General features: G+C 50.8%; 1 protein-coding gene across 1 annotated transcript in view; it reads left to right on the forward strand.

Moving 5' to 3' along the window:
- The window catches only part of CHAT (choline O-acetyltransferase), a 47127-nt gene extending 25005 nt beyond the window's left edge, over window positions 1-22122 (forward strand). Inside the window, exons 7-14 of the mRNA XM_082407914.1 lie at window positions 3246-3415; window positions 7609-7709; window positions 8587-8715; window positions 11611-11733; window positions 14698-14839; window positions 14995-15057; window positions 19964-20101; window positions 21837-22122. Of these exons, the coding sequence (XP_082264040.1) occupies window positions 3246-3415; window positions 7609-7709; window positions 8587-8715; window positions 11611-11733; window positions 14698-14839; window positions 14995-15057; window positions 19964-20101; window positions 21837-22106 (1136 nt within the window). The 3' untranslated portion in view covers window positions 22107-22122. The remainder of the gene's footprint in view (window positions 1-3245; window positions 3416-7608; window positions 7710-8586; window positions 8716-11610; window positions 11734-14697; window positions 14840-14994; window positions 15058-19963; window positions 20102-21836) is intronic.
- Window positions 22123-22478: the final 356 nt, after the last annotated feature.

Here is a 22478-nt window from a genome sequence, read left to right on the forward strand (position 1 = left end):
GCTCCCACCCACACCGGGCGCAGGGTCAGTACCATGAGAGGGTTAGGGAGTTTGGGAGGATTTGACGAGTAGAGCTTTGATAGGCAGAGAAGGAGAAGGGCCCTCATCCAGGGGGCAGCCTGCGTGACGGTGAGGGGATGAATGTGCGCAGGTGACCGGGAGTGACAGGAGGCTCCTGTGAGGTCCATGCAGGGATTCAGGGAAGGCGACCCGGAGGGGCAGCAGATGCGAGCAGTGGAGCTCAGGAGCCATGTTGAGAAGTTTGGATCCTTCCCTGTGGGCCGTAGAAGTTGTTTCTGGTTGAAGAGGGTGACGTGGTGACTGTATCACACTTAAGGAAGGGGGGAGGGGAGTTCTTCACCCCCCAGCCCACCCCCACCACAATGGTGTCTCATTTGCCGTTCGGTCCCCAGGGCATGGCCCAAAACCTTGAAGTGGATCAGATGAGGCAGGAAAGTCCAAGAGGCCACGTGGAAGGTGATGAGTCATCCTGGACCCATAGGAGTCAGGAGGGATCCTGAGCTCCCAGTGCCCCCCAAATCCATATTCTAGACAGGAAGCGGGCAAGGAAGGGCCGAGGATGGGCTGGCTTGCTGGTTAGCCTCGTTCCCAGAGTAGAAGGTCTCCTCTGAGAGACATCTCCTTCCCCCAGGATTTGCAAGAGGAGGGAGGAAGGGGATAGTGGGGACTGCAGACTCCTGTCACTCGAGGACGTGTGTGGGCCCCTCTCATGAACCTGGAGAAATCACCCTGGCACTGCACAGGCGGGGACTGCACAGGTGGCCTTAGCATCTGTGTGCCCAGTAGGTGTTGAAGAGACCCAGGGGAGGGTCTCAGGGATTGCCTCACTCGAGGCTGCCTATGCCAGGAAGGGAAACAGCCCAGAGAGCCTGGGGTGAGGCCAAGAGGAGGGAGGAGCAGACAGGACTTTCTCAATGGCCGTTCCAGGCCCCTAACTGGACAGAGGAAAGGATGGGCAGAGTCCGGCTGTGGTCCTCACTGGCAGCGTCAGCTGTGTAATCAGCCTCCCACTGACCGGGGAAGGTGCTGCTGTGCCTAGCTCAACCCATGGGCAGGACCTGGCTGGTGAACAGCGCAGGGAGACCTGAGCCTGAGGGTGTGGAAGCCGTACCTGCTCCCACACATTCCTTGGACTTCAGGAAGGCAGAATCCAGACGACTATGACACACGATGGGTATATTTCTTGGCTTCAGGCTCTGGAAGGAAAGAAGGCTCCAGAGCTGGGGACTACGGTGGGGGTGAGGGCTCTGAAAAGAGAAGTTCTGATTCAGCAGTCCCTGGGGTTCCAGGGGGAGGGGCAGGAGGGGAGAGGAGCTTGTGGCTGCAGAAGCAGAGGGCTGCGTGTCCAGGCTCAGAATCGAGGGGCGCAGAGCTGACTGCAGGAAAGAGCAGGGCCAGCACCCAGGGCCAGGGCCGCCCAAGGGTCTGCGTCAATGCTGAGACAGGAGGGAGCTGGGAGGGGGCTCGACTGCCTTCTTGGAGGGATCTTCAGCCCCCAGAGTGTTTCTCTCTGACACAGAGAATAGCATTCTGGACAGGGATCTTGTACTTAAATACCTGCAGGGACAAGAGGGTTAAATAAATGAGAGAGGACTGGGGCAAACCAAGGGTGCAGCTTCTCAGCTCCAGGTAATTCCTGCAGTGTGAAGATGTGAATCCAGTGTAACCAGACTGTATAAGTTAGTATTAGATTTGGCCACATGTGACTGAAAACCCAAAATAATAGTGGCTTAAAAAAAATAGAGATTTCTCTCTCTCTTTCTCTCTCTCTCACGTATACCAGAACTGAGCCCTCCAGAGCTGATAGGTGGCTAGGATTCTTCCATCTCACCCCGAGGTTGTGGCCCACAGCCTTCTGGCCCAAAACGGAGGCTAGAGCTCTGGCCATCACACCTGTGTTCCAGGCAGCAGGATGGAGGAAGGTGGAAAGAAGGGCAAAGAGCATGTACTAGTTGTATTTAAGGAGGTTTCTTCGAAGCTGTCATAGAGTGTTTCTAGATTTTGTTGGCAGAATTGAACACATGATTTCCCCCAGCTGTAAGAGAAGCCAGGAAATGTAGCTGTAGTTCTGCTCGTCCCTGTGCCAAGTTAAAAACCAGGTGTTCGATGACTAAAGGGGGTATGGATATTGGAATATGCCACATAATGCCCCTTTGCTTCCAAATAACAGGCACTCCATCTTCTCATGCATAGAACACACTGGGGCTGGGGGAAGGGTGTAACCCTGCACCTCATCCAGCTCAGAGGTCAGGAGGTCTGGGTGATGTGCAGCCCTCGTCATCGGGTCCTGATGCCCACACACCCTGTGTGGGATGGTGGAGAAAGAATACTGTCACCACAGTAAAGACTCCTGATTGGGAGAAGGGATACACAGCAGCACACAGTCAGGTCCCACTGGGCAGGCTTTGTGAATCTTCCTGTGCCTATTGGAGGAAGCTGCCTGGGGCAGCCCATCTGGCCGGCCCAGCTCTATTCCGGGAGGAACACCATACCCAGTGTCCCCCATGGAGAAGTCAGACTCCCTTGGTGACGTGTCTCCTGCACAACTCAGTGACTTTTAGATGAGTTCTATGTGCCTGAGACTGCCCCAATGATCTCATCTGGATATAGGTTAAGGGGCAACCAGGCCCTTCCACTTACCCTCTGCGTGGAAACAACAGCTGGGGTGATGGTGGTGGGAGGGGGCTGGGAGAGCAACACCCTCACTCCCTTACTTCCGATTTTCATGTGAAATTGACTAATTAAAATTTTTTGGCAACTGATGTTTGAAAATCATAGTTCAGGACAAATGAACTTGCTTATGTGCCAGATGTGGCCCGCAGGTGTGAGTGGAGGGTGCCATTGGATGGGGGAATTGGAGCTCCTTCTCTGGCACAGGCTGGCCTGAGGGTCTAACGTTTACGGGGAAGGTCCCACACCACCCCTTTTCATCCCGGCAGGCAGGACCAGTGACCACACATCTGGGGGCAGACCTGGCTACAGCTGAAGGGCAGGACTCTTGCAGGGACCCTGAGGGTGAGCTGGTCCCTGGGGTTAGCACAGAAGCTCAGGACAGTCAGGCTGACTTCCCGGCCCACCCCCTGGGGTGGTGGGGGACTCAGGCCTGGCTCAAGATCTGGGTGTCCATACGTGTGTCCGCCTGTGGCATGTGGGGCTCTGCAGAGGGGACCCCAGGCCCGGGGCAGGGCAGGTGCTAAGTAAGGCCGTGCTTGCCTGCCCTGCAGACTCCACCAACAGGGACTCTCTGGATATGATCGAGCGCTGCATCTGCCTGGTGTGCCTGGATGCCCCGGGAGGCATGGAGCTCAGCGACACCAACAGGGCACTCCAGCTCCTCCACGGCGGAGGCTGCAGCAAGAATGGGGCCAACCGCTGGTACGACAAGTCCCTGCAGGTAAGCCTCCCCCTGGCAGGGCCAGTGGCCGGAGCCGCCTCACGCTCACATCCAGCAGGCTCTCTTGCTGGCCTCTGCTGCCCAGGAGGCTGCATCTGGGGCCGAGGGAGCGGAGGAGATGTGCCATTGGTGTCAGGCCCTGGACTGGCCAGAACTCTTCTCAGGAGCAAGTGGCCAAACCCAGCTCCAACCCCCTAACCTTCCTGCAACCCAGCCTAGGGGGCCTCTGGGTCAGACCTGGGGCTCATTCCCCATCTCCCATCACACACTGTAAGGTGGGGGCATACCAGGGGCTCCCATCAAACAAATCCTCAACACGTTCAGCAAGAAGGCACATGAAAAGATGCTCAACACCACCAATTATTAGAGAAATGCAAATCAATACTACAACAAGGTATCACCTCACACCAGTCAGAATGGCCATCAACAAAAAATCTACAAACAATAAATGCTAGAGAGGGTGTGGAGAAAAGGGAACCCTCTTGCACTGTTGGTGGGAATGCAAATTGATACAGTCACTATGAAGAACAGTATGGAGGCTCCTTAAAAAACTAAAAATAGAGCTGCCTTATGATCTAGCAATCCCACTACTGGGCATATACCCTGAGAAAACCACAATTCAAAAAGACACATGCACCCCAATGTTCATTGCAGCACTATTTACAATAGCCAGGACATGGAAGCAACCTAAATGCCCATCAACAGATGAATGGATAAAGAAGATGTGATACATATATACTAAGGTGTCAGGCCATGGACCAGTGTCGGGCTGCGGTCTGTTAAGAATCGGGCTGGGCTTCCCTGGTGGCGCAGCGGTTGAGAATCTGCCTGCCAATGCAGGGGACACGGGTTCGAGCCCTGGTCTGGGAAGATCCCACATGCCACGGAGCAACTGGGCCCGTGAGCCACAACTACTGAGCCTGCGTGTCTGGAGCCTGTGCTCCGCAACAAGAGAGGCCGCAATAGTGAGAGGCCCGCGCACCGCGATAAAGAGTGGCCCCCACTTGCCACAACTAGAGAAAGCTCTCGCACAGAAACGAAGACCCAACACAGCCAAAAATAAATAAATTAATTAATTAAAAAAAAAAAAAGAATCGGGCTGCACAGCAGGAGGCGAGCAGCAGGGGAGCGAGCAAAGCTTCATCTGCCGCTCCCCATCGCTCCCATTACTGCCTGAACCATCCCCCTCTCCCCCAGTCCATGGAAAAATTGTCTTCCACGAAACCAGTCCCAAAAAGGTTGGGGACCGCTGATATATACAATGGAATATTACTCAGCCATAAAAAGAAACGAAATTGGGTCATTTGTACAGACGTGGATAGACCTAGAGACTGTCGTACAAAGTGAAGTAAGTCAGAAAGAAAAAAACAAATATCGTGTATTAATGCATATATGTGGAATCTAGAAAAATGGTACAGATGGACCTATCTGCAAAGCAGAAATAGAGACACAGACGTAGAGAACAAACATATGGACACCAAGGGAGGGAAAGGGAGGGTGGGATGAATTGGGAGATTGGGACTGACATATATACACTACTATGTATAAAACAGATAACTAATGAGAACCTACTGTACAGCACAGGAAACTCTACTCCGTGCTCTGTGGTGACCTAAATGGGAAGGAAATTCAAAAAAAGAGGGGCTATAGGTATACACGTAGCTGATTCTCTTCTCTGTACAGCAGGAACTAACACAATATTGTAAAGCAACTATACTCCAATTTAAAAAAAAAAAGAATCATGTCTGATGCCTGAAGATGTCAGCTTTTCTGAATTTCCGTCACCCTGGCCTGGCCATTTCAATACACCTCCCTTCATCCTTGAGGAGTAGGGTAGCCCAGCATCTCCACAGAAGAAAAGTCATAAAATGAAACAAAACCATTCATATATATACTTTTTGAATTTATTTTTATTTTTGGCCATGTTGGGTCTTCGTTGCTGTGTGTGGGCTTTTCTCTAGTTGCAGCGAGCAGGGGCTACTCTTCGTTGCAGTGCGCGGGCTTCTCATTGCGGTGGCTTCACTTGTTGCGGAGCACGGGCTCTAGGCGCACAGGCTTCAGTAGCTGTGGCACATGGGATCAGTAGTTGTGGCTCATGGGCTCTAGAGCGCATGCTCAGTAGTTGTGACGCACGGGCTTAGTTGCTCTGCGGCATGTGGGATCTTCCCGGACCAGGGCTCGAACCTGTGTCCCCTGCATCGGCAGGCAGATTCTTAACCACTGCGCCACCAAGGAAGTCCCTGTTCATATATTTTTCATTCACATGACATCAGCCCAGAAACAAGACATTCACTTTGGCCTGGAGAAAAATACTCACACAGATGAGGATGAAGATTGGGCCATTCATTCCCGTCCCCCATTCTTTTACCCCAGCACGCCGATCCTGAATCTAATCTTATTTGTAAAGCCCCCGCACTTTCACAGTGACCATATTAAGTAGCACGCAACCATCTTTACGTTTTGATTTAGCATCACTCACACTGGTAAGCATTTCTAGGCCGCCTCTCGTTTTTCTCCCTCTCTGTCCCCTACATTCTGCAGGTTATCCTTTTTATTGGTTTGCATATTGATTCTATTTCTGCTGAGTTCTCTCCCTGCTGCGCTGGCTATTTAGCCTCCACCAGTGGTGCTAATGGCTTGTAATCTTTCATGGAGCAGCTGTGGGATTGAAATGATACAATGGATGTACAGGACCTGAAACATAGTAAGCCTTGGTAGTGGTTTTTAAAAGGTAACATTTTCCTCCCTTTCTTTTAGCGACAGGGACACAAAAGCACTAATGTGTGAGTGGGCACAGCCCTCCCCTCCTGCCTCACGTGGATGACCGTGCCCACCTCTGGGCTCTTTTGCAGGCAGGACAGATTATCAGGGGAGCTGGAAAAGCCAGACAGGCTCCATGAACGTGAACTGAAAAGTTCAAGAGCAAGTCTCAGAACAGAAAGGCAGGGGACACAAAGGGAGAGAGAAAAGAGCCTGCAAGGGATGAATCTTGAGAGAAACTCTGTGGGAAGTGTGTTTGCTTGAAGAATGGGAGAAAAAATTCGGGCAGCTATGAGATTGGAGGAGACAGGGAGACAGCTCAGAGGTGTGCTGTGCCACAGTTCCCTGGAAGGTCTCATAAAGATTTCAGCAGCTTGTTTATTTGTTTGCTTGTTGGTTTGTTTGCTTATGGATGACAGGCTAGTACCTCTTGAGTGTGATGCTGTGCTGAGGTGGACCTCAAGGCAGCCCCACTTTATTCGGGTTATGCTTTAAGAATCAGATTTCCTTCTTCTCACTATTTTCTCCTAGTCCTTTTGTACATACTGAGTATGTCCCTTTTCCAAGTCAACTAAATCCAGCCTTTGTATAGTCATAAAAATCATAAGTAATCTTCACAGTTCCCGTGGGCCTTTCATATGCCTTCTCTCTAAGCCTCACATCGATCCGGTGAACTGGGCCTTATTGGATCCATTTTAAATGAGAGCAAACTGAAGCCAGAGAGTTGAAGTGTCTTGTCAAAGCTCTCCCAGCTGGCAGGCGGCAACCGCAGAACTGGAATCAGGGTCCCTGACTTGAAGCCCAGGCAGCAGTTAATGGGGCATCTTTCGTACACCTTTCTTTCACTCCCATCAAGGGATATTTTATTTCTCCCTAGGAATCTGCACACCATCCAAAATGGATCATTATCTTTCATTACTCATGTAACAAAATTATTAAGCACCTACTATGGGGCGATCCTGGGAATAATATCAGTGGTGGCCAAACACACAGGGTCCATCAGACACATAATCACACAAAGCAGACCAGGATGGTGGCCCTGATGTGTACCGTGAAGGGGAAACAGGGCTAACAGGAGCCGAAGGAGCTTGCCCAGGACCTGAGGAGGGTGTGCACCGCCTCGGAGTGAGCTCTTAGGAATCGCTGGGCTACTTGAGCCGGGGAGCTTTGGGCTCCACCTTCACTGCCTGGGGCATTTCTGGGAAGGAGGTCACACAGTTTAGAGCTGTCTTGAGGCTCCCATACTGTCAGGCCATGGCAATTGCATGCCGCGTTCTTTTCAGGAAGTGATGTGCTTTGGTGTCCCTAGAGGAGAGTTTCCCCCTGAGAGGTGGGGGCAGAGGGAGAATGCAGGGTTCCTGACCTGGGGCCCAGGGGCTGGTTTGAAATATTGACTGTCCCAGAGGTCCACTCACTTCTCTTTCCTATTGCAGTTTGTGGTGGGACGAGACGGCACGTGTGGCGTGGTGTGCGAACACTCCCCATTCGACGGCATCGTCCTGGTGCAGTGCACGGAGCATCTGCTCAAGCACATGTGAGTCTGGGAGCAGAGCCCCTCCCGAGCAGCCAGAGGAGGCAAAGCCAGACTGCCAAGCAGCCGCCAAGCTAAATGTGGGCGGCCGCTGGGGGGCCACGCGAGTCTGGAAAGTGTCTTAGCAAAAGATGAATTTGAAAACCAACCTGAACAAGGCATCATATGCTTTATCGGTCATGGACAGAAGGGGCAGACTGAGCAACAGGTTAGGGGCAGTTAGGGCAAGGCTTGGCCAAGAATTCTCAGCTTTAAAGGAACATCTGCTTTGGTCCAGGGAAGTCCAGGTCGATGTCTTGCTTGTCCAGAGTCAGGGCTAAGCCTGCTGTTGACCCAGCACAGAGGGGAGGTCTCTGAGCTGCACCTCTTTCCTTTCCCTTGGCCTGGGTCTCTCTCTCCAACTCCCATCCTGGACAGACTGAGTACTTCTGTGTCCCTTAAACACACCAGGTTCCTTCCTCCATTCACAATTTTGTTCATTCTCTCCTTCTAGGATCTTCTCCCTGAATCTATAAGTTCTTCCATGATTTAGGAACTCTTCAGGATCACTGAAAACCCAAACCTGCCCTCGTAAACAGAACAACACAATTTGCTTGTTCCATTTGTCCCCGAGTGTTTTTTAAGAGTTAGTGGTGTAGCATGGTCAAATGGAAAACGTGGAAAGAAATACTGGGCTTTGGAGTCAGGTGGAACCGGATGGAATCCTAGCTCTGCCACTCACTAATTTAGGTGGCCTCTCTGAGCTTCAGTCTGTTCAGCTCTTTCATGGTTTGGGGGGCAAATCAAACTCCACCAGCTAAGATGACTGCAGCACAAAGAAACAAGCTGCCCGCAGCCCCCCAGCTTGCGGGCCACAGGAGGTCACCCCTTTGTCCTGCAGGGTGAAGACCAGCAAGAAGATGGTCCGAGCCGACTCGGTCAGCGAGCTCCCAGCACCCAGGAGACTGAGGTGGAAATGTTCCCCGGAAATTCAAGGCCTCTTAGCCTCCTCAGCAGAAAAACTTCAACAGTAAGGAGAATCCCAGGTCTTTGGGGGTGATGCTCCGGGGGTCATCCTACAACGCCCCCGCCCCACCAGCTGCCAAGGCACCCTGGAAGCTTCCAAAGACCCCAGCCCCTCTGCCTCCTCTCACCTGCCTCTGCCCACCCCCTCATGGAAATGTAAGCAAACTAAAGGGGAGTTATAACTCTTGGGGAAATAACCTTGCTGAAGAATCCATCATTTCCATAAAATGCAAACGTGGAGCTATTTTTTTCTGCAGGTTTCACCTGACTGAGCAGAGTCAAGGCGGGGAAATCATCCTCTGCTTTCAGGGGAGTCATAAACAACTGGTTTGAATAGGTCATTTGAATCCAAGCTATTTCAATTTGCTTGAATTTACACTGCAACTTGACAAGGGGCTTTTTTCCCAAGGGCCATGCTGGCCCTAACGGGACCTAGGCAGGAGGGCCAGGGATGGATGTGAACCCTCGCTGACAGTGGCAAGGTGTGCTGGGAGCCACGGGATGGCAACTAGATCTGGACTTTGGTCGTTCATTCCCTCATTCAATAAGTGAGCATGAGTACATTGATTCATTCTTTCATTCATTCATTCATCAAACATGTGTAGAGCTCTGGTGTGTACCAGGCCTCTGGTAGGGCTCTGGGGACACAGAGAGCAATGTGCCACGGGGCCTGCCCTCCATACTTTAGTGGAGGAAGTAGACCCCCAACACAAAAATATCAGATGCAATAAGCGCCAAAACCAGAGAGAGGCATTCGAACCTGAACACACAGAGGACACGGGAGCTGGGTTCTGCCAGGATGTTGAGCGAGGGCTTTACAGAGTTGGGCCTTGAAGGATGACTAGGAGTTCGTGGTACCAGCAGCTGGGGGAGAGATAGGTTCATAAGAGATCAGGCTGGTTTGGAGGCCGGCAAGTGAGAGAATGGCCAGAGTTGGGGCAATAAAGGGAAGTCAGGGTCACATTGTGAAGAGCTTCATGTCCTTATGGGGGCTGGAAGCCGTCCTGCAGCAGTGAGGAGCCCCTGGAGGATTTTTTTTTTTTTTTTTTTTGGCTGTGCTGGGTCTTCATTTCTGTGCGAGGGCTTTCTGTAGTTGCGGCAAGCGGGGGCCACTCTTCATCGCGGTGCGCGGGCCTCTCACTATCGCGGCTTCTCTTGTTGCGGAGCACAGGCTCCAGACGCGCATGCTCAGTAGTCGTGGCTCACGGGCCCAGCCGCTCCGCGGCATGTGTGATCTTCCCAGACCAGGGCTCGAACCCGTGTCCCCTGCATTGGCAGGAAGACTCTCAACCACTGCGCCACCAGGGAAGACCCCCCCCCCCGAAGGATTTTGTGTATGGGGTTTCGGGGAGCCAGCGAGGAGACTGTGGGAATAGCACAGGTGAGCAGGACAGAACGTGGCCAGGGTCAGAGGCCGAGGGCTGGGGAGGATGAGTCCACAGCGAGCTGCTGGGGAGGTTGAATGGCTTTCCACGGGGAGGAGGAGAGGCCTCAGGTGTTCATCTGTAAAGCGGTGCTCGTATCTCAACCCTACAGGGCTGTTCTTGGGACACACAGGCTGCTAGAAGAGTGAACTGGTGGGCTGGTGAGCCCTGGGCCGAGGAAGGAGCCCGTTTACTTTCAGGGATTCAAGCAGGTGTCACGCGGTCCCGAGACCCCCAGCTTCCCTTTCTGGAGGACCAGAAAAGCCAAGAGAGGCATGTGGGTGGGGAAGCAGGAGGAGCTGAGGGGGGTCTTGAGCTGCCGTGGAAGGCAGGTAAGATCTGATGGCCAGGGCTTGGACAAGAGGTTCCCAGGTGTCTGTGGTGACAGTAAGCTCAGCCTGTTGGGGGACGGTGGGTCAACAGGCCCGACTGAGCAGTGAGTTCCCGTGAGCACTGGGCCCTCTCCGAGTCCTGATGGGTCCCCGGAGCCTGGCATGGCCCACCGAGAGCTGAGCTCACATGGCTGGAGAAATAATTCAAGGCAAGGCAGGCAGGGAACAGCAAATCCTGAGGGAGTGTGGGAGGGGGGTCAGGGCTGCCCACCCAGGGCTCTGCGTGCGCACACACACACCCGCGGCTGGTGGACGGGTGGTGAGGACCTTGCTGGACGTCGCTTCAGGCAGCAGTCAGCCCGGACCCCAGACTCACTGTGAAGGAGGAGACTGGTCAATATGTGAGGGTGGGCGTGGGGGGAGACCAGCGCTGAAAGGTCTCACTGTGGACTCAGGGACTCTTCCTGCTGCTCTGACAACGATTCGTGAGCAGCAAAGACCTACGCATGTCCGGGGAGGCTCAGCAGCACCTTCTGGGTAAAATGGGTTTTCAGTCACCAGCAAAGCCCAGATGAGCAGCTCTTGCTGTGGTGACCATGACCGGCGGCCAGGCTCCAGACCTTTCTTCCATAGCACAACAGGGACGAGTCTCAGCGAGGAGATGCTGCTTGCAGCCATCAGAGAAACGGGCTTTTCCCTGGACATAGGGGATTTGCAGGTCTGGCAGGATGGCCGGGATGCCAAAAGAGTCCATAGGGATGCTGGACACACCTTCCCAAACAGATCAGATGCATGGCCTCTTTCAGGCCTTCTTCTGTGGGCAATGAATTTTTAGGACTTGTAGGCAGTGTTCTCCCTGCCCGTGCAAGTGTCCCTCGTGCTTCCGTGTCCTTCCTTGCAGCCAGGCCCACCTCCCCTACCCCCAGAGCAGGGCCACTGCCCAGCCAAGCCTCAGCTTTAGCTCAGAGTCACCCTGCTTGGCGTGCCTTCTGCCACTTCCAAACGTCAAGGCCTGTCTCTGACAGTGCACTGGATATCTAGCGTGCTGGGACGTAGACCAGGATGGAGAAACTTCATTAGACCCTGTGGTGAGTGCATTCTATTTTGCATGTGATGAATGCATCTTTTCTTTTTCTTCCACAGAATAGTAAAGAATCTCGACTTCATCGTTTATCAATTTGACGACTATGGGAAAACATTCATTAAGCAGCAGAAGTGCAGCCCCGATGCCTTTATTCAGGTGGCCCTCCAGCTGGCCTTCTATAGGTAAGCACAGCCTGCCAAGGTGGGCTGACTGACAAGCTACTCTAGAGCCTAGAAGCATCTTGGAGGGAGAGATGACTTTCTGTGGGCCTAGAGGATGGCGGTATGATCAGGGCAAGCTGCATGGAAGGAGGTGTCACCTAACTGGGTTTCAAAGCATGAGTCCAACCTCAGAAATGAAAAGAAGGATATTGCAGTCAAGAAGCTGGCGAGCGATGGCCCAGGGGCACAGAGCTCACAGGGAAGGAACGCAGAACTCACAAGGGCCAGGCAGGGGATGAGGACATCAGGTGGGGAGGCTGCTTCTCCTCCTGATCTCACCCAGCCCACCTGGGTCCCTGTATTATTGTGACCTGTTCCTCTCCACGTTTCCTGGCCTTGATAAGGAAACGGAACTAGCATCTCCACCCTGCCCGCCCCGGCAAGGGGGTCAAGTCAAAGATTTGGGGCTTGATTTGTCTCTGTCTCTCATTCCCCTCATCCCCATGTCAATTCTCCTCCAAATGTCTACCCTCCATCCTCTTCCCTTCACCTCCACTGCCATCGGCCCCTTCCAAGCCCCCATCATCTAGTGCTTGGTCAACTGTAGCATGCCCTGGTGGGGGGGGGGGTCTCTGCTTCCACTCTTGTCCCCTATAATCCTGTCTTCATGAAGCATGAACTTTGAAATATGCAAATCAGTCTTTATCACCTACCATGTTTCCCTTCACGCTTAGAACAAAGTCCAGCTCCCTGAAAGGCTCCCTGTGAACCAGCCTTCCCTGGGGCCCTGCCCCCAAGCTCTCTTCTGCCTCCAGATCTTTGCTCTGGCTCTGCCTCTGCCCACCCACCTGTCACCACTGCTCTTCACATATCAGCTCCTTCCCACCGCTCAGGTCTCAGCCCAGGTGTCAGCCCTCAGAGGCCACCTCGGGGCCCCTTGCCACCCAGTTCTCTGTCACAGCATATTGTGCTCTTTTTCCTTCATGGCAGTCGTTATTCATGTGGGCTCCCTTGTTCATTGATTTGCTGACTTTGTTTTCTAGACTGTCTCCCCCAGGCATGATGTTCTGGGTATCTTGCACGCCTGGGACAGAGTAGGCATCAGGGATTGTCACAGACATGAGAAGACACTGCAGGAGTTTTAGCCCAGGGTGGCACAGTGAGGTGTGTGGTTTAGACAGATCTCTATAATGGTAGCTGTGTGTTGGGGAAGGGATGCAGCGTAGGGAGGTAAGGGTTGAAGGCAGGGTTGGGAGCCTAACTGGTCTTTTATAGGAGGCGAAAAGTAAAATGCAAAATAGATCTTCCTCAAGACAGGGCTGGTCCCTGTTGGTTTCAGCATTCCAGAAGCAACAGCTCAGAAACTGGCACGGGCAGTAAATAGCACTATGCCCCCACCAGAACCTGCTTTCGGTTTGCAACCAGGGGAGGCATAAAGCGACCTTGGAGAAAGCCAGGGCAAGGAGGTGTCACTAATGAGCAGGCAGCATCCCAGAGCCCAGTGTCCCACGCAGGGGGCTGTGACCCATGAGGAAGGGAGTGCAGCCACTCTGTCATCTGTCAGGCTGACGTCACCCCACACGAGGATGGGCTCATCGCCAGGACATGGAGACCTCGCCGGCAGGACCCGGCCTCTGGAACTGCAATCAATGCCGTTCTGATACTCAGATGGCATCTGGCTAAAATGGGCCACGAGGTCAGTGTCCTGCTGGTGCCATAATTGGGGACACTGCTGCACTGGTACCCCCCTGGCAAGCACTTCAGAGCTTCAGATCCAAAGCCCAGAGGGGCTGGTGGACACTGCATAGAGCCTCCCAACTCCACCCTCCAGGGATCTTTGTTGTCACTGGACATGGCCAGGAATAGATGTGGCCAGAGGCTCCCGGGCTCATTGAATAGGCAAAATATGACCTGCTGCCCATGGAATGCATTCTTCAGAGTTTCAGCTATAACAAAAAAGATATTTTTTAATCTGCTCCTAGATTCAGCAGAAATCTGGAAGCTACCTAAATTGGGGTTGATCAGCGACCAGCCAGTGATGGCATCTACTTTTGTGCTCGGCATGGCATTTGCCCTCAGGGGCTAGAGAGATACAGGAAATGAGCTCCCTGCCAGAGTCTTGGAGAAATGAGACATAAGTGTACAGAAAATGCCATTTGCTTGGCAAGCCATATGGTGCCAAGCACTGTGCCAAATCAGACTCGGCCTTCCCTCCTCCTGGAGCTCACCCAGGGTGGGAGAGACATGCCCCGAGGAGGCCAAGATACAGGGCCCCAACTTGCTGTGTGACTTCGGGGTGTCACTGCCCGTCTCTGAGTTCTATGTCTTTCCCCTCCCTGACCCCAACACCAACAACTTTCCTGACTGGTGAGAAGGGCATGTGCCAGCCTGGTGTGCAAGGGGAAAAGACTTGCTCTGGCTGGTGGGGACAGCAGCCACTGCTCTTCTGGTCACAGACGTGAGGGAAGAGAGGCACAGCCCTTGTGCCCATGGGTCTGTTTGGAAGCCCTGCTGCCCCTGGACGGTGAGCCTCTGCAGTGGCTGACACCCACGGCCACTAAGGCCCCCTCCCTGCCTCGATCCATAGGTCATGCTTGAATTGTTTTTAAATAAAACAGGATTCCCTCAAGAGTGCGAATGATGAATTAGTCCATGCTGTGCTATTAATCAAACACTCATTGGATCTCACAGAAAACTCTAGGTTTCCCACCAGACTGGGACTTTTAAAAAACTACCAGTCACGTCTTCCTTATTTTATATCCACACAGTATCACCCACGCAGGAAAGTGTGCTCAGCATTTCATATCCGAGGCTCCCCGACATTCATCTTTGGGGAATCTCCTCCAGAATTCTATTAGCGTTAAAATGAAATACTGTGCAGAGCGAAGGCAGGATTGTAAAAGTAAGGGCAGCCGAGGCTATTTCAGCGTTTATGACTCCCTGAGAAGGCAGCACCGTCTGCCATTCCTCCTGCATCCCGTGCAGGCTCCACAGGAGACTCGTGCCCACCTACGAGAGCGCGTCCATCCGTCGGTTCCGCGAGGGACGGGTGGACAACATTCGATCAGCCACTCTGGAGGCGCTGCGTTTTGTGAAAACCATCACTGACCGCACGGCCACCGTGCCGGTAAGTTCTGCTGGCCCGAGGAGTCTCAGGGGGGACCAGTGAGGCGGCTGTGGACCGCCTGTCCTCTCGGCCCCGAGACAACCAGCTCCTTTAGCTTGTCTGCCACTGAGCAGCCTCTTAAAGCCCCATGCGCTGTGTCTCTGGTCCATTTACAGGATTCAGAGAAGCTACTGCTCCTGAAGGAGGCCATCCGAGCCCAGACCGAGTACACAGTCATGGTGAGTGACCTCGCCTCAGCTCAGGACTGTGGGCTGTGCCCAGACCTGGGGCCTCGGCATGGGCTCTGGGTGACAGCCGGGCCACCACCTGTGCAGCGACTTGGTGAGGGCACCTCACCTCTCAGGGCCTCCTCTTTCTTATTTTTAGAACCCGGGTAACACACCACTCCTGGTTTTTACACGGATTTTACAAGAATACAGTGAATGGGCTTTGAAACAACAACAACAACAATAATAATAGCACCAACATGTATAGCACTTTACAATTTATACAAGAGAGTCAGATGTGTGGTGGTTTGCACACTTGGCACAATCTCAGTTGAGGCGGTATTTATTCCCACTCAGGACTAGTTTTGTCTTCTTATTCTCCATGTATTTATTTATACTGCCTGTGAATAAAAAAAAAATATTTGCTGAAAGTTAATGGTGAAATCGAAATTGTAAGGGAAATGTTTCCCTAGTTTAGGGAAATAATATATTTTCTAGCACTGCAAAGCCATCATTTGCATACAAACAGAGAATAAGCTACTGCTTGGGCTGGTGATCAATGTATTAATTGCAAATCATTCTGATACAGTCTTTGAAGGATCATATAATCCATGAAAAGGAGTTGACTGATTTCACTCTATATACTTGAAAGCAAGCACAACACGTATCTGGGTTTTAGAAATAGCCAATATAGGCTTTTCTGTAATTCAGTTGCTAGGTCCCTGATTCATCGGAATAGCTAAGTGTTTGTTCTGTTTGGGGAAAATCAAGCTCGCTGTCATGTATTCAGTGGGTATCCTTTGTTTTCCTGCTTTATGCCAGGCAAGGCCCTGGGTACTAGGAAATAAAAAATGAAGCCCTGTGCTTGGGGAGTGTACCGTGTAGTTGGGAGAAGAGGCCTTACATGCTTCAGGAAGTAGCAGAGAACATGGAGGAGCAAGCTCCTTCTTCTGCTTGGGAGAGCCAGGAAGACTTTTCAGAGGAAGTGGTGCTTAATATGAGACTTGAAGCATGAAGAAGTGCTTGTCAGGTGGGTATAGAAGGGAAGGATGGCCCCAGAAGGGAACAGCATGTGCAAAGGCAAAGAGTCTTGAGAGAATAAGACATATTGGAGGAAAAGCAAGTAGTTCCATGTGTGCAGCTTGCAAAGGACAGAAAAGCAGGAAAGCTCATGATGCTGGATTTACCTGTCACAAAGCTTACCCTGGTGACAAGGTAGAAGGACTAGTTGGAGCGTGGGCTGGTCTGCCAAGAGACAGAATTAGGGACCTATATAATGTTTAGGGGGAGCTGGTAAAAGGACTGACGTAGAGCAGGGGCAGGGGGTGTTGAAGAGGAAGACACAAACTTCTGATCAAACATGGTGAACTGAACACAAGGGTTTACTGTCACTCCCTCTAAAACCCTCAAAAACATCAGCAAAGGGGTGTTTTTTTAAGCCATAAATACACTAGAGCAAAGAGAATGGGAAAGGAGATGACAACAAAGTTTCAGAGCTGGAAAGTAGAACAGATGGCATCTGACTTAGCAGACCAGAGAAAGCTGAAACCCAAGTGAACAGTGAGGGAGACCCAGGAGCCCAGTGAAGTGCACTGCAGAACCTCAGAACGGCTCAGGTGTTGGAGGCTCCACCAGAAGTAGGAGTGCATGTGGAGCTGAAAAGAAGAGGATTCGCTGATGATCTATATGAGAAGCAGTTAGCCCCTCAGTTCCTCCTTTGACCTTAGTGTTGTCCAATTTCCTTGGTATGAAAAAAAAAAAGAGTCTGAGAGGAAAAAAAATCAAATACAAAGATCAGGAATAAAAACGTAATTGGGCTTAACATCACTGGAAGGTGGAAGATAGTGAAACAATGCCTTCAAATTCTGAGGGAAAATGATTTTTAATGCATATTCTATACCCAGCTAAACTATCAAATTTGAAGCTAGAATAAAGACATTTTATACAGATAAGGTCTTAAAATTTTTACTTATTAAGCTCTCTTTCTTGTAAAACTATTGGAGGATATAGACCACTAATGTAAGAGAATAAAGCACAAAAAGGGAAGTCATAAGCTCAAACATCAGAAGATTCAACACAAGAAAGAAGTAGAGAAAGAGGATGAGAGTAAAGGGAGATCCCAAGTTGACAGCTGTTCAGCAGACCCAGAGAACAATCAGTCCACAGAGAAGCAAGAAGTGAAAGGAGAAATTAAATTGATAAATTATCTGATACATTTTAATGTATTAAGGGAAGTTTTACACTTCCAGCTAAGGGTTTAGGAATCAATTAGTTACAGATACATAGAAAGGTAAGCAAGTGGGAAAATCATAATTTAATTACTTACAAATTGTCATTTCTAGGGAAAACAAAAAACTGAATAAGAAAGGAAATCTAATCCTAATACACTACAGGACTCAACTGTGAATACCTGCATAATTATAACCATGTAAACACTGAATATTGATCAAGCAACAAGGAGTCCAAATGTAACTCTATTTGGGAGCATAGGCGAGTAGAAGTGTATTTGGGGAGTGGGGATATAAAAGAGCCAAAGTTTCATCTTCTATAATAAGAAAACTGAAAAATGCAGTAACGGCAGTCTCAGCATGTTGTTTAGAACTAAGAAAGTCAGTCACAAAAAGGGTTCCAAGTGATTGCTTCTGTGGAGTGGGACTCAGTGCTGGCAAAGCGACATAAGCCTTTGGCTTACTTGGGGTTTTTTTTTTAACTATAAATATACAACTTTGATAATGATTTAAATTTTTATGAAAAATTTAGAAAAATATCCTCCAAAGCATTGCCATAGGCTTCTGTTATTTTAACTATTTTAAGTTGGTGAAAACGACTAAGTAAAAGAGACAAGGGATGGAAAGAGGAGAGCTATAAAGATGCTTTGTGGGTAAATCTGGTACCTGGTTGGCCGTGCAGGGTAAGGGACAGAGGGAGGAAGCCAGGAAACCTCCAGATATCTGGCAAGTATATTTGGTAGTGGTAGTGGAGAAAGGAAATTCCAGGGAAAGGAGCAAATGTGATTCAGACTCGCTATCACATACTCTCACAGCACCTTATGCTTTTCCTTCCTAGCATTTACTCAGTTTTTGATCACAAGCTTATTTGTATGGTTGGTTAACATCTGTCTCCCATCACACCTAAGCCTCCGTGAGGCTGAGTCTGTGACTGCTTTGTTCTCTAGCAGCTGCTCAGGCACATAGTAGGTACTCAATTAAGATCCCTTGAATGAACGAAAGACTGAATGCTGAGTCATTTTACTCATTACTACTCATGGCTGTGATCCAAACAACCTGTTAAATCAACCCCAGTTGCTACAGTGACTTCAGAGATGGTGAAAACAGGGGTGGATTGGCTGCTGCACAGAGTAGCTGCTTTGATAGATCTACACAAATCAGTCATTAAACAGAGGCAACCAGAGAAATTTAAAGTGCATCTACTTCATAGCTGGTCTGTCTCACAGTTCTTCCCCTCTGTCCTAATGGGGCACGTCTAAAGTGAGCGGTGGTTGTAGAACAAGTCTTTTCAGCCCATAATTAGGTGCATTTGGAGAGACTGGGGCCTCTGAGTCATCTTTATGCATTCATTCTCAACTGAAAGAAAACAGCTGTCAAATTCCAAAACGTGACTTGTAAACCTAAACAAAGTTCATTGTGATGGGAGGTTTCCTCCTATGTGGGGCGTTAACAGCTAAGTGGCCATCTTACGTAACCGTGAAACCCCCGAGAGTTACTCACAATTACCCTGATGTTGATCCAGAGGTTAATACGAGAGGCCAGATGTGGCCCCCATGTCTCCATCAGCCCCCCAAATTGCCCCAAATAAGCATGTAATCCAAGCAAAACCCATGTGCATGCTACACATGCAGCCTCCAGTGGGGAATATGAAGAACGAGTGCCCTGGCCTCACTGCCTCACTTCCAGCCACACCACCACCACCCCTGGGCTCCTCCTACATAGAAATTCTCTTACCACTGCTTCCACTGCTATTCTCTTACCCCCCCCTTTTTTCAAAAGATTTTTTTGATATGGACCATTTTTAGTCTTTATTGAATTAGTTACAATATTGCTTCTGTTTTATGTTTTGGTTTTTTGGCCACGAGGCATGTGCGATCTTAGCTCCCCGACCAGGGATTGAACCCGCACCCCCTGCATTGGAAGGCAAAGTCTTAACCACTGGACCGCCAGGAAAGTCCCTCTCTTATCCTTTGATAAGAGTTCAAATACCTGTGACAAAAAGAAAAACCCTTTCTTCATCCAAAAACCCTTGAAAATATGAGCTGAGCCTCTGCTAAGCTGTCTAGTTCCTGTCTCAAAATTATTCTTAGATTACGAATCCAGTTTAGTTGAATTGATTCTGAGCCTACGAAACAGCAGCCAAGACTCAGGAACAGACCTCAGTGCTCTCTACCCCTCATTCCTTGGGCTCCTGCTGGAGTATGAAGTGTTGGTTGTGGTGAGAGTCTGTGGTGAGAGTCAGTGACAGCCCGGGGCACCCCTCCCCATGCTTGGATGGGGCCCAGCACCCGTGCTCCTGCCCAGATTCCTGCCCTACCTGAGAAGGTACTGGGGATGGCCCAGCCGGCCCCACTCTTTCCACTTAGAGCACGGAGTAGTTACACACAGTGAACGCCAGCAGGGACCATGCTGTTGGGAGGACTCAGACTCACTGACTTTTAACTCAGGCATCCTTGTGTTAGAACCCAACCTGCTCTGGCTCATCCTGTGTACGTAGAAATGCACAAGGGCCCAAGGAGCAGAGGCCGTGTAGTACAGTGGTCGGTCCTGGGCGGTCACCCACACACATGGTCTGCAGCAAGTACTGGGTAGGCGAGAGCAGTTAGTCCCCATTAGCATTTCGGACTAGAGAGGAGGGGAGGAGGGGGAGCCCATGTCTCATGTCCTGTTCTTTGTCCCCAACTACCCAGGCCATAACAGGGATGGCCATTGACAACCACCTGCTGGGGCTGCGGGAGCTGGCTCGGGAAGTGTGCAAGGAACTGCCCGAGATGTTCACGGATGAAACATACCTGATGAGCAACCGGTTTGTCCTCTCCACCAGCCAGGTACAGCCCTAGCATGGCCGTCACCCAAGAAGCCACTTAGTGGAAGCAGTGGGCTCTCTAAAGAGCTTGGTGTCTACAGCCCGCTGCTTTAGAGTCAGGCAAGCCCTGGCTCTGCTTCCAGTGAGCTGCGTGGCCTTCAGCAGAAGGACCTGAACGCTCAGAGTGCAGGTCTCCCCACCTTCTAAATGGGCATAATCACGAATGCCGCCTTAGCAGAGGTGGGCAGGATGGGAGAACACCCATTCCGGTGCCCTAACCATTAGGCTTACTCCTTCCAATGTTGCCTGAGACGTGGTGTTCCACCATGGTGACCACAGGCTCTGAAGCCCGACAGGCCCACAGCAAAGTCCTGGCTCAAGCAGATGCGACAATATCAGTGGAAAGCCCAGCCCAGCGCCTGGCATGGACAGGGTCCTCCAATCAGGTCACAGCCATCATTCTAAGGGGCCACTGCCGGCCCAGCATCTCCTAACCAGTGCTACAGGCTTGTTCTGTTGGAGGACCACTGACACAGAAACAGAATGCAATCCATTAGAGAAAGGCAGCCATTTAGGGGAGAAATTACCTATTCCCCCCACCCCCGCCCCCCGCGAATGTCAATTTACTAAAACTCCACCTCATCTGCGAAAAGCTGGACGTGGGCAATAAAAAGGGCTGATAAAGTTGTGTTTGAGGATAAAAGCCCACTCAGTAATTTCATTTTGGCATTATGGCAGTGAGCTTGCAGACGTGAATAAACGAGGGCAGAACACAACAACATAAATTCTTCAGGAAACCATCCATGGGCAAAAAGTGCTTCGGAACGGCTTTATGGCCTTCGGCTGTTACACGGCAAATTTATCTGACAATGAGGTGACTCTATTAGCAAGACTAATGGTTTGTTCTGCCCCATTAAAACGGCCAGTGTCATTTCTGAAGGCCCGAGCACACAGAGCCTGTGGGTTTAAAGCAAACCCCACCCTGCACCTGCTCAAGAATGTGCTCTATTTTCCCTCTAAAGCCAGCTAATAAAATTAATTTAGGGTGTGGTGACTCTTTTTTCCAACTGGAATGAACATTTATGGCTTGAATGCCTTCAGAAACACTTTCTTGGTTTGTGATCCAAATTACAAAAATCTCTGCCCTCTGAATTCAAAACATATCAGGTACATAACTAAAACTCCAGTTGATGGCAATCTTTGAAATGCCCAGTGCTGGGTAATTGTGCGTGGCCAGGCTGTGGGGAGAAAATCAGACCAGCCAGGCAATACTGACAGTAATTAAGGATGTGGGAAAAATCGACAGAGAAGACGAGCCAGATTTCCTGCAGTTCATAAATTACTCTCTCTGGGAAGCCATCTAACTGTTGGGTGCCACCAGGGTACCATTTAGTAAATTGCTCTGATTGCCTCGGTGATTCAAACAGCCCCCAGGTGAAGGAGAGACTCGGCTGAGACCCAGCACCGGGTCACTCTGGGAGCTTCTGACTTCACAAGTAGAGCAGATTTCACACCAGGGAAGGCCTTATGGCCCTTCCTCTTCTGATTTCATGCAGTTAGATGGGTTTGTTTTGACGACTCTGGCTGTGGCCATCCATGATGAAGCAATCAGTTGATGTGGTTAATTCAGTCAAACACCCAGGTGGAAAATAGTCAGAGAGAAGCAAATATCCCATCGAGGCCCCTGGGTTGTTGGAACGCCATGCTTTGTAGCAGACTTTCAGAACAAGCAGCTTCTGATCTGTCCTCTCCTCCAGGTGCCCACCACCATGGAGATGTTTTGCTGCTATGGTCCTGTGGTACCCAATGGCTATGGCACCTGCTACAACCCCCAGCCAGAGAGCATCCTTTTCTGCATCTCCAGCTTCCATGGCTCCAAAGAGACCTCTTCAACCAAGTTTGCAAAAGCTGTGGAAGAAAGCCTCATTGAAATGAGAGGCCTCTGCAGTCGGCCACCGTGTGCCACGGGCAAGCCACTGGTGAAAAAGGAAAAAGTAACAAGGCCCAGCCAGGGGCACCAACCTTGACTGCTGCCACTAGGTTTCACCTCCCCAAACCCAGCATTCTGCAGCTGCCAGACCCTGCTGAACCCCTGTCCCAACACTTACCCCAGCTTTCTGTAGCTCCCCTGTAACTCTGGACCCAACACACAGACCACACTGAGGCATCACACAAAGCTGGAGTGTTAGGAGGAAAGCGTCCCTCAAGATGCATGGGAATCATCATTATTGATCAAGGTGCCCTCAGGCCTGTGCACTGGGAAATAAAACCAGCCTGGCCCGGAGGTGGCCTGGGCGAGATGGGGAAGGCACCACTGCCTTCCCTCCATGGCCATGGAAGCTTAATATTGGTTTGCTTCCCAGCAGGACCTAGCGTGTCCAGGTGATGTTTCTGCCCAA

This window comes from Balaenoptera borealis (genome assembly GCF_965194805.1).
Source record: "Balaenoptera borealis genome assembly, chromosome: 10".
NCBI classification, from domain to species: Eukaryota; Metazoa; Chordata; class Mammalia; order Artiodactyla; family Balaenopteridae; genus Balaenoptera; species Balaenoptera borealis.